Source organism: Urocampus carinirostris, chromosome 14 (genome assembly GCF_059441175.1).
Source record: "Urocampus carinirostris isolate Australia breed hairy pipefish chromosome 14, RoL_Ucar_1.0, whole genome shotgun sequence".
In the NCBI taxonomy this organism is placed as follows: Eukaryota; Metazoa; Chordata; class Actinopteri; order Syngnathiformes; family Syngnathidae; genus Urocampus; species Urocampus carinirostris.
The window spans coordinates 40,779,247-40,792,055 of record NC_142362.1 but is presented as its reverse complement, the minus strand read 5'-3'; the positions used below and the strand labels follow the sequence as shown (position 1 = coordinate 40,792,055).

Genomic DNA, 12,809 nt, shown 5'->3' with positions numbered 1-12,809 from the left:
TTGAGTTAATACTTTGTAGCACCACCTTTTGCTGCGATTACAGCTGCAAGTCCGTGGGGTATGTATCTATCAGTTTCGCACATCGGGAAACTGATTTTTTTATCCCATTCCTCTTTGCAAAACAGCTCAAGCTCAGTGAGGTTGGATGTAAAGTGTTTGTGAACACCAGTTTTCAGTTATTTCCACAGATTCTCAATTGAATTGAGGTCTGGACTTTGACTTGGTCATTCTAACACATTGATATGTTTTTGGTGAACCATTCCATTGTGGCTTTTGCTTTATGTTTTGGATCATTGTCTTGTAGGAAGACAAATCTCCGTCCCAGTCTCAGGTCTTTTGCGGACTCCATCAGGTTTTCTTCCAGAATGGTCCTGTATTTGGCTCCATCCAGCTTTCAATTTTAACAATCTTCCCTGTCCCTGCTGAAGAAAACCAGGCCCAAACCACGATGCTGCAACCACCATGTTTGACTGTGGGGATGGTGTATTGAGGGTGATGAACTGTGCTGCTTTTACGTCAAACATAACGTCTTGCATTGTTGCCAAAAAGTTCGATTTTGGTCTCATCTGACCAAAGCACCTTCTTCCACATGTTTGGTGGGCCTCCCAGGTGGCTTGTGGCAAACTTTAAACAACACTTTTTATGGATATCTTTAAAAAATGGCTTCTCTCTTGCCACTCTTCCATAAAGGCCATATTTGGGCAGAATACAACTGATTGTTGTCCTATTGACAGATTCTCCCACCTCACTTGTAAACCTCTGCAGTTCATCGAAAGTGATCAAGGGCCTATTGCCTGCATCACTGATCAGTTTTCTCCTTGTATGAGCTGAAAGTTTAAGGGGACGGCCAGATCTTGGTAGATTTGCAGTCGTCTGATACTCCTTCCATTTCAATATTATTGCTTGCACAGTGATCCTTGTGATGTTTAAAGCTTGGGAAATCTTTTTGTATCCAAATCCAGCCTTAAACTTCTCCACAACAGTATCTTGGGCCTGCCTGGTGTGTTCCTAGTTCTTCATGATGCTCTCTGCGCTTTAAACAGACCTGTGAGACTATTACAGTGCAGGTGCATTTATACAGAGACTTGATTACACACAGGTGGTTTCCATTTATCATTGTTAGTCATTTAGATCAGCGTTGAATCATTTGGAGATCCTCACTGAACTTTTGGACAGAGTTTGCTGCACTTAAAGTAAAGGGGCCGAATAATTTTGCACACCTACTTTTTGTTTTTTTATTTGTTAAAAAAGTTTAAAATATCCGATAAAGTGTGTTCTACTTCATGATTGTGTCCCACTTATTGTTGATGCTTTACAAGAAATTACAGTTTTATATCTTGATGTTTGAAGTCTTAAATGTGGCAAAAGGTCACAAAGTCTAAGGGGGGCAAATAGTTTTGCAAGCCACTGTATATTGGGTTATCTTTGGGTGAAGTGTTTTTATCTATGTTCTTGTCAAGACCGGAGCAAACAGTGGTCCCAAATAGGTAACGTTTCACACAACACTATTTTTTTTATAACTTTTTTTTTCTGGTACAAATGTTGACATAGGTTTGATTCCACCATCATACATCAACACAAACACAAAACATATACACTTAACACACCCCTAAATAACACAAGGAACAACAGGAAAAAAAATAAAAATGAAATAAAAAAATAAATGTTAATACAATACAATCAATACAATAAAAAATGAGGGGGAGGTGTTTAGACATCAAGTAAAATTTGTGTGATAGGCTTCCATCTTTTCTCGAATGGATCGAGTTTCAGTTGAAGTCTTGCAGTGATTTTTTCCATTATGTACAGTTCCTCCAGGTGTCCCTCCAGATAAAACGGGACACCAGAAATCGGCCATGTCACTCAGGTCAGGGTGACACAACACACTCTTTTGTGGGCCCGACAGCTTTCACTGGTTTACCCGTGCTTCATCATACGGGTGCCCACCCCATCCTTAAGAACGCGTCCACAATCCCACTATCCTTTCACAACACCTCTCCACTCCTTTCTATCACCAACAAGAGCTCTAGCTTCCATTATATTTAGACCTCTTTCCTGCAGTGCACTCATAACACCATCCATCCACGTCAATCGCGGCCTTCCTCTTTGTCTCCTTTGTCGACTTCTGCACTGTAGATCCTCTTCAACATTCGCTCCTCATCCATCCTCTCCATGTGTCCAAACCAACCGAGTACTCTCTTATCAACACGCTTGCTCAGTTCCACGAATACTCCAGTTCTCTCTCTCACAATTTCATTTCTCAGTCTATCCAATCTTGTCACTCCTAACATAGTCCTCAAACACTTCATCTTAAAAACATTCAACTTCCTTCTTAAATCTGCATTCAGGCTCCAAGTCTCTGCACCATACAACACAGTCGGCACAATCACACTCTCGTACAGTCCCCTCTTAACATCCATTCTCATACTCTTGTTGTTCATCACTCTCCTCAGAGCACCCAAAACCTTAGGGGCCGGTCACACAGACATTTGCGGCTGAATCACGGCTAAAATTTTGCGTTTTTTTTTTGCCCGTTGTTGCCCGCCATGGAAAATGCGCAAAATTGGCAAACCCGCTGTTCATCGGTGGTATGCCCGCAAAACACGCCGGCGACTGTTCCGCTTCCTCATCGCGTCATTTCTGCGTCATTTTCTCGTGTGGACCACGAGTATAAAAGCTCCCGAGCCGGTGTCGTGCCCAAATCCGACTCCTACGCAACACACCCACCCCCCCACACCCTCGCGTGAACGCGCATTCTGCTGCAATCGCTTTTGACCTTTTCATCCGCGTTAACAAACGCATTTTGTAAAATACGATCGCACTTTATTGTTTAAATAAACGCGTTATATAGACTAGGATCTCCCAATTATTATAATTAGCTCGCTTTATTGTTTTAACAAGCGTTTTATATAGAATACGATCGCTTTTGATGGAAGCGCAGCAGAATGTGCGTTCACGCGAGGGGGGGGAGGATTTACCGTTCGATTACGTTCACAATAAAAACAAAGACTGAATGGATTATGTTGTATTGCATTCTCAACGAATGCAAGACGAAGTGGATTTGGTTATATGTTCGCCATTACATTCCCTAAAAGTGAGATAATACGAGGTAAAAGTGGTTGGAGAAGCGAGGAGATGCAAATCTCTGCAGGGATGCATTTCTCGGGCTGTAGAAATCATAAACGCTCTAAACACAATCCCGTGAAAACCTAGATTTCAAGCTATGGCATCATTTTTACTTTTTTATCTTGAAAAGAAATGTCAAGAAATAAATATGGGTTGAGACGAGATTCACCACGCTGACGGGGAGGGGGGAGGGATTCGTTGAGGGTAATTGTTCTATCTTTTTTACTCATTATCCATTATCGATCAGATCATAATACGTTACAAAGCTTAGGAGCCGGAACTCCTACTCTCAGCCAAAAGGGGTTTTGGGGTTTTTTAAGGGTTATTGTTCTATCTTCGTTATTCATTATCCATTATCCGTTATCGGTCAGTTCATTATACGCTACAAAGCCTAGGAGCCGGGACACTTACTCTCAGCCAAAAGGCTAAGCTAAGGTCCTAGCCCTAAAGCCTTGTTGCGATCATTGCGAATGCACCGTTCCCGGAGGTACTGCAATACCGGGCCGATGCGTGGAGTGGACAGAGCAAGCTCTTATTCCATCTCCGGAATGCAAAAATCAAAAGGCCAAAAGGCCAAGCTAAGGACCTTGCACCAAAACTGTAAATTGCTAAATAATCTTTGTGAAGGCTTGCAGGAAGATAACTGACCCAGGCAAGAAGTAATGACTTTAATGTGATTGGTTAAATGCTTAAATAAGAGCACACATGCTTGATGTGGAGGTCCCTGATGCACAGTACGTGCTTTACGGGGTGAGTCGGTCGAGGAGGCCTCGGAACGACTTTGCCAGGGACTGGCTCACTCTCGCCGCCATCAAGGACGCCATCTGGACCTCCAGAAACCTGCTGGTATGGAGGTGCAGGCAGATCCCCCCCGTGGCTGTGCTCCAAATGGCTGCAGATACCATACAATCTGCGAGCGCTGGGCCTAGGACACAGCCATAAAGAAGACTCGTCTGCACCCACCCGGAGGGGGGAGCCGGAGCTACACTGTGGGAGTCCCGGCAGCAACGGCCTGGGTTGTGGAACCCAGAAGGGAGAGGACCCACGAAGAAGGGAGAGGACCCACACAGAGGACTGGAAGAATGCTGCTTGGGAGGGTGGGATGGCAGAGCTATGCCCTTGCACAATAGTATTGCCTTTTACACGCTGGTTAACTACTGTTAAAAGAAAATAACTCTGAAATTGTTTAATTGATGTTGAAAATGTCAGGAAAAAATGTTAAAACGTCATATCGTCACGTCATATTGTCAGATATTAAAAAAAATTGTGAATATGCTTGATGGCTGTTGAGATTGTCGTGTTTGTTTTGCTGCTGTTGGTGTCGGTGGATTTGTTCAGACCGAGGACAATCGACTTTGGCCTGGACGGATCTATTGACACTAACAAAGATGTTATATAATGAAATTGTGAATATGCTTGATTGCTAATAAGATTTTCGAGAAGGTTTGTTCAAACCTCCCTTTGTGTTTGCTGTTAAAAAGGCCGAGCTAAGGACCTAGCGTCAAAGCCTTGCTGAGACCATTGAGAATGCACCGAAAGATTTATTCGAAATGAAGAGAAACTACGGTGACGGTGATCCATGTTCACCCCCTTGACGTCACGAGCACAACTGTGTGCTCGGCAAATCGCGCTGTATATACGCGGAGAAAGGCGTTTGACTGTCACACGCGTAACACGCTAATTTCACGTAATAACACCGCGATACAGGCGCAGAACATGCTATTACCATGCTCCACCCACGATTACCCGCTGAAATTTCCCGTCCTACCCATGTGTAACCACGCCCTGGTCCGCGGCCAGAGCACGTCGTTCCGCGTCATTTCCGCGTCATTACCTCGTGTTGACCACATGTGCGGCACGCGGTTTAACACGTGCTCAAACTTTTGAGCAGCTCAAAAGTTTTGAACGCGGCCAACCACGTGAAAATTTCCGACCGCGAGTAAAGCACTGCTCTGTCTCGTCTATATGGCGGTCTCAAAACGTCCCACAGCGCCCAACGATATCTGCTTCACGGCCAGAAGTTTACGGCCGTGGTCCAGCCTCGATAAACTCGTGAAAGGCTGTGTACCCGCGCTCTCAAGAATTGAACAGCGCAAAATTTTCTCGCGCTGCCACCCGCGCGCGAATTTCCGACTTCGTGTTATGCACTGCCGTATCTCGTCTGAATGGCGATCTCAATGCGTCCTATAGCGTCCGCCTCAAAGGCAGAAATTTCTGGCCGTGATTCAGCCGCAAATGTCTGTGTGACCGGCCCCTTACTTCCTTGATTCACTCTGTGCAATACCTCACAATCCATTCCACCAACTGCAGCCACATCACAACCCAAGTACCTAAAGCTTTCAACTTCTTCCAGCACCTGTCCATGCAACCTGATTTCTAACGTCATGCCCGCTCCGTCACGTGAACACTTCATTACCTTACTCTTCCCAACATTGACACATAACTTACCCCTATCACATACTCTTCCAAACTCCATTACCAACCTTCTCAATGTTTCCTCAAAATTAGCCACAAGCGCTGTGTCATCTGCAAACAACAACTGACTTACCTGCCACACTGTTCCACTGTTGTCCATCATGTCTACCCCTCTGCCAAAAACTCTTGCATTCACCTCTCTCACCACACCATCCATGTACACATTAAACAGTCATGGTGACATCACACACCCATGTCTCACACCAGTCAACACAGGGAACCACTCACTTGTCTCACTCCCTACTCTTACACATGCTCTGCTGTTCATATAAAAACTCTTCAATGCTTCCAACAACTTTCCACCCACATACATTACCATCACTTGCCACAACGCCTCTCTATGAACTCTGTCATACGCCTTTTCCAAGTCCATGAAAGCCAAATAAACATCCTTACCTTTAGCAAAATATTTCTCACACACCTGTCGTACTGCTACCTGATCCACACATCCTCTTCCTTTCCTGAAACCACTCTGCTCCTCCATCACCACCTCATTCGTGCTTTCTCTCACTCTCTTAATCAAGACTCTTCCATACAGCTTACCCGGCACAGACAACAAACTGATACCTCTCGAATTGCTACATTCATACTTATCACCTTTACCCTTATACTATGGCACCACATATGCGCTACACCAATCAACAGGAACCACACCACTTAAAAAGCATACATTTAACAAGCGTACTAACCAGTCAATCATAGCTGTGCCACCTTTTTTCAGGCATTCAGCAGTACAACCAACCAGCCCAGGTGCCTTCCCCCCTTTCATTTCTTTCACTGCCTCTTGCACCTCCCATGTTTCCACAGGCTTCACATTTAAATCACCCAACACGGGCATTCTCTACATACAATCGATCGCCTCGACTCTCACTTCTCTCCCATCCTCCACATTTAGCAACTCCTCAAAATACTCTGCCCATCTCGTCCTGACTGCACTACCGCTAACCAGCAATCTACCATCCTCATCTTTCACTTTCTCTTCCTTTCCAGACTCACTGTTTCTTACTCTTTTCACTTCTTTCCAGAACACTTTTCTCCTTTCCTCAAAGTTCACTCCTATCTTTCGACACCATTCATCATATGCTTTCCTTTTCGCTGCTTCCACTGCCGCTTTTACCAACCTTTTCTTCACTTTATATCTTTCATACGCATCTTCACTCTTATCTTGCAGCCACTCCTCAAAGGCACGTCTCTTCTGTCACAGCCTCTGGTACCTCTTCATTCCACCATTCACTTCCTTTCCTAATACCTCGACCAACTTTTCTCATTCCACACACTTCTTTTGCACTCCTCAACACTGCCTCTTTAAACCACTTCCATTCAATTTCCACACTATCCATTTCTCTTCCACTAACCCGTTCATACTCTTCCCTTATCCTCTCTTTAAACTCTCTTTCCTTTTCTGCCCTATTAAACTCTGACATTTTTACCTCTTCCCTCACACTCTTCTTATAACTAGCCCTCCACGATCCATCTATTCTCAGTATTCCTTTCACATAAAAATGATCAGACATACCACTCATTTCACCTCTGTAAACATGCACATCCAACAATCTACTTAACATCCCTTTCTTAACCACTACATAATCCATCAGTGCTCTGTTGACCATCTTGCCACTATCCACTCTGACAAAGGTATACTTATTCATGTCCCTCTTTTTAAACAATGTGTTTCCAATCACCAACTCATTTTCCTTACATAACTAAATCAATTTCTTCCCACTCTCATTTCTTCCTGGTACTCCATATCTACCAATCACATTTTCAACCGTTTCATCACACACTCTAGCATTCAGGTCACCGGTATTACCACTTTCCACCCTTCTTTCGCACTTGCCACACATTCGGACAAGTCCTTCCAGAACTCCTCTCTCTCCTCAGCGCTTCTTTCTGAACCAGGTCCATATGCACTTATAAACATCCATACTTCTACACCCCACTTCAACCTCACCTACATCAATCTGGAAGATACCTCTTTCCACTCCACCAGTTTTTCCTTTGCTTTCTCACTCACAAGCACAGCCACTCCTTCTCTAGCATGTCCACCCGTAACTCCAGACCTTCTACCATACATACCCCCTTCCTTTCATCTTTGTTTCACTCAAGGCTAACACATCAAGCTTCCTTTTAGTCATCATCCTTCCGATCTCCTCTTTCTTCCACTCAGTCGCTTTACTTCCACATCCTGTCACATTTAAAGACCCTATAACTAGGGTTTGCGAGACCTTTCTGTCTCCCGCCCCCCTTTCTTTGCCTTGCTGTCTCTTAGGGAGTAGAGATAGAGAGGAGAGGATCCCCAGTCCCCTCGCTCCCTCCACTTTAGTCGCCTGTTACGACACACAGTGGACCATGGTCCAACCCCAACTCCCAGCCAATAATTAATTTTATTTCTGTCTGGATACTTCTCCAAAAATTTTATATTACAGGGCAATTCCAGGAAATATGCATGAAGTCTCCGACCCCCCCCCCCCCACAGTTACGCCAACATAGATTTGAGGTACCGTATTTTCCGCACTATAAGGCGCACCTAAAAGCCTTTATTTTCTTTTCAAAAACTGACCATGCGCCTTATAATATAGTGCGCCTTATATATGGATCAATATTAAGTCGCAAGGTCTCGCAACAAAGGCAAGCAGCCGCCGACTAGATTTTTCCTCGTAGGCGATGTGGTCCGCGGTGTATGCTGGGATACATATGCCGGCGTTTCATTTCCCAGCCAATGTGTCAATCATCATTTGAATCGATCACTATTGGCTAAAGTTATTCGGAGGTAAAGGGGGCGGATCCTTTTTATCATTTACAGGCTCGCATAGGCTAAAGGGGCAAAACAAAGCCTGCAATTGGCCGAAAAAGATGAATGTGAATAGCATGTTCGGTTGTCTACGGCATAGAGAAAACATGTTTCACCATTCTGTATTTGCAAATATTTTACTCTCCTGGATTTACTACACTCACGGATATAAGAGGACCATGGTTGCACATTATTATTGAACGCAACGACTTCGGTGAGCTACTCCGGCTATATATTTTCCCAGTATCTTGTTTCAGAGTTATCTCGATGTTTCTGTGATGGGTCTTTTTTAAATTAAACTCGATTCCAAGTGTTTATTGTCATATGCACAGTAAAGTTGCGAGCGAAAAAGAAAATAGAAACTAAGGAATGGTTGGCATTTCTTGAATCCCAAGTAATTAACCTTCCGAATGTTATTTGGAACGATGCATTTGAGTGACATCGTACGGACACCGCATCCGCACGTGTCTACGACACATATTTGCTTCTTTGCAAACTTTCGGAATGTTAAGGGGCTAATAAGTTTGACTGAACTATCTGACTGTTTTGTCGATGTTCCCATTGTAGCACCTTATAATCCGGTGCACCTTATGTATGGAAGATATAGGACCAAAAACTTTTTGGGGGTGCGCCCTATAACCCAGTGCGCCCTATAGTGCGGAAAATACGGTATTTTTATATTTTGAAGTGATAGAGGGAGTATAGAAGAATTGCATTTTTACTTTCCATTCAAACTCCCTCCATGTCGGGCTGTTGGTTATTTTGTGTCCCTCTTTCAATGTTTTTTCCCATTCGTTGTCTTTTATTACTACATTAGTTTCTTGTTCCCATTTTTCCTTTACCACCATGTCATCATTACTGAAATCCATTCTCAGGGCTTTATATAGTTTTGATATAACCCCCTTTATTGATTGTCCTTTTGAATATAATATTAATAATTCCTCAACTTTAGTTGGCTCCTTACATATTTTCCCCCATTCATCATGTTTCTGGAGGTAATGCCTTAGTTGCAAATATTTGTAAAAATCGTTTCTAGTAGGTCAAATTCTTGTTGGAGTTGTTCGAATGATTTCATTGCCTGTCCTTCGAATACTTGGGTAATCAACATCAATCCTTTTTGGGCCCATTTTTGAATTACTACCTCCATAACCCCAGGTTTAAAGTCTGGGTTTTTCGCTATTTTTGTAGCCCTATTCACAGATCTTGATATTTTTAATTTTTTTTTGTATTGTTGACCGAGTTTTAATAGTTCCCTTAATCCATTCATTCTGGATTTTTGATTTCTTCTACCTCGTGACTGATATGTATGGTAACGATTCCACAGGCATATTTGTACAAGATCGCTGCTCCATGTCCACCCATATCGTATCTTTGTCTGTAGTAATCCACAAAATAAGTGCTTTAATTTGAGCTGCCCAATAGTAATATTTAATACTGGGTAGGTCTAGGCCCCCTTTTTCTTTAGAAGCTAACAGGTATTTTATTCTAGGTTTCTTGTTTTGCCAAAGGAATTTTGTTATCAATTTATTTAACATTTTAAATGTGGATGCCGGGATCGGAATAGGAAGAGATTGAAACAGAAATAATAGTCAAGTCAAGTCAAGTCATTTTTATTTGTATAGCCCTGAATCACGAAGAGTCTCAAAGGGCTTCACAGATTGTTACACTATATTACACAAACTATTTTCAACCGACAAGAGGAGTAGGTTATTCGTATGCAATGGAGTAGAAGTGAGTTTTAAGTTTAGATTTAAACATTTCCACTGAGGTTGCAGATCGAATCTCAGGGGGAAGAGCATTCCACAGCACCAGTGCCCGGATGGAGAACGCTCTCGAACCAGCAGAAGACTTCTTTGCTCTCGGGATCATCAGAAGACCAGCACTCTCAGATCGTAGGCTTCGGACCGGGACATAGTGGCAGATCAGATCTGAAAGATAAGAGGGAGCAAGTCCATGTATGATTTTGTACAATACTAAGAGAACTTTGAAGTCACATCTTTGGCTAACTGGGAGCCAATGCAGGTTAGCCAAAATCGGTGTTATGTGATCGTACTTTTTTGTCCTGGTTAAAAGCCTCGCTGCGGCATTTTGTACTAGCTGAAGAGACTTGATTCTGGACTTCGGGAGACCGGAGAGTAAGTAGTGCATTGCAGTAATCGAGACGGGAGGTAACAAATGCATGAATTATTGTTTCCGCATCAGACTGAGACAGTATTGAACGGATTTTAGCAATGTTGCGAAGATGGAAGAAGGCAGTTCTAGTAATTTGCTTTACATGCATCTCAAAGGATAGATCAGGGTCAAATATGACACCTACATTTTTAACTGAGTCACTCTGTGTGATGTGACATTTGTCAATGTTCACAGCAGTTTTTGAGAATAAGTCCCGGCATTTAGAAGGACCAATGACTAACATTTCGGTCTTTTCAGAGTTAAGACGCAAGAAATTGAGTGACATCCACTCTTTTATCTCAGTGAGACAGGCCTCCAAATTTCCACAGTTTAGTGTGGAAGATTCCTCCAACGGGAGATATAGTTGAGTGTCGTCTGCGTAGCAATGGAAGCTGATATTGTACTTGCGAATAATATCACCTAATGGAAGCATGTAAATGTTGAAAAGTAGGGGGCCGAGCACTGAACCCTGCGGAACACCGCAGGTAACATTAAAGGGCTCAGATGTCGTTTCACCATATTTAACACAGTGCGTCCTATCTGAGAGATAGGATTTGAACCACGAGAGGACGGCTCCTGAGAGACCAATCCATTTTTCCAACCGTTCTAGTAGGATATTGTGGCGCACTGTGTCAAAAGCAGCACTAAGATCCAGCAGCAGCAAAAGTGATGAAGCGCCAGAATCCATTGACATTAGGAGATCATTTGTTACCTTGATCAGAGCTGTCTCAGTAGAGTGGTTAGCCCTGAATCCTGATTGCATGGATTCAAAAAGGTTATTCTCCGATATGAAAGCATTCAGCTGCTGTGCCACTACTCTTTCGAGTACTTTAGAGAGGAAAGGTAGGTTTGACACAGGTCTGTAATTACTTAATATTTCTGGATCAAGGTTGGGTCGTTTCAGTGTGGGTTTAATAACGGCGGACTTAAAAGCTGCTGGAACTACACCTGAGGAGAGTGATGTATTTATAATATTTAGAACTGAAGGCCCAAGGACGCTAAAAAGACTTTTAATAAGTGAACCTGGGAGCGGGTCGAACTGGCAAGTTGTCGGTTTGGCCGCATTCACCACTTGTTTGAGATCATCAAGTGACAGTTCACTAAAACCGGCCATTTTCCCAGGGCAGCCACCCTGTCGTGCATCTGTAAATTTCAGTCCTGTAATACGTGTGGTACTAACAATATCTTTTGCAATTTCTTCCTGTATGCATTGAATCTTCTTAGTGAAGAAGACCAACAACTCCTGAGCAGAGTGTGTCGAACTGTCTGCGATAGGCTGTTGCCTTGTAAGCGATGCTACAGTGTCAAAAAGGGCTTTGGGGTTGTTCTTTTGAGACGCAATCACCTTCGAAAGGTAGGCCGATTTTGCAGAGGCAAGGGCCGCTTTATACTTTAACAAGCTGTCACACCAGGTTTGATGGAAAACCTCAAGCTTGGTAGCGCGCCATTTTCTCTCCCATTTCCTGCATTCTTTTTTAAGGGTTCTAGTTTCATCAGTAAACCAAGGTGTGCGTCTTTTAGGACGTGATTTTAGTTTTATGGGCGCTATTGAATCCAGCACACTAGTCAGGGTGGTATTGAACTCATTCATGAGTGAGTCAATCGAGCCATTGTATTTAGGAAAGGACGCAACTGCTCCAGGAAGGAGTTCAAAGAGCTCAGAAACTGTGCCAGTGCTTATATTGCGTCCGCTAAATCCCTCAGCTTTATTAACTCTACATTTAGTTAGCACCTCAAATGTCACTAAATAATGATCAGAGATAACAGTAGTACACGGTAGCACCATAATGTTTGAGGTTAAAACTCCTCGAGTCAGAATCAAGTCTAGCGTGTTCCCATTTTTATGGGTTGGCAAGTCAACCAGTTGAGTAAAACCAAATGCATCAATTAGAGAACTAAACGCAATAGTAAGTGAACTGTGTGGGGAGTTCATATGAATGTTAAAGTCTCCCATAATTATAATTTTGTCTGCATAGGTTACTAGTTCAGACAAAAGTTCAGCAAATTCGTCTAAGAAAGTTGTGTATGGCCCAGGTGCACGATAGATAGTTATTACATCAATTGACAATTGAGGGGACCGCATCACAAGAGCCTCAAACGTTTTGTAATTATTAGAGGTACGTGTATTAAATTTGAGCGATTTTTCAGAGATTAGCGCAACACCACCACCCCTTTTCAGCGTGCGTGCTATATGACTACTACTACTACTCTACTCTCGTAGTCTGGGGGAGAGGCATAATTTAGC

At 43.1% G+C, this 12,809-nt stretch overlaps 1 protein-coding gene and 1 pseudogene across 1 annotated transcript in view; both read right to left on the bottom strand.

Annotated features, from left to right (window-relative positions):
* LOC148353436 (uncharacterized) overlaps positions 1-12,641 on the bottom strand; it is a 33,385-nt gene extending 20,744 nt beyond the window's left edge. Inside the window, exon 1 of the mRNA XM_088352412.1 lies at positions 11,848-12,641. Within this exon, the coding sequence (XP_088208538.1) occupies positions 11,848-12,518 (671 nt within the window). The 5' untranslated portion in view covers positions 12,519-12,641. The remainder of the gene's footprint in view (positions 1-11,847) is intronic.
* On the bottom strand, positions 3,592-3,708 carry LOC148353437 (U2 spliceosomal RNA; annotated as a pseudogene).
* Positions 12,642-12,809: the final 168 nt, after the last annotated feature.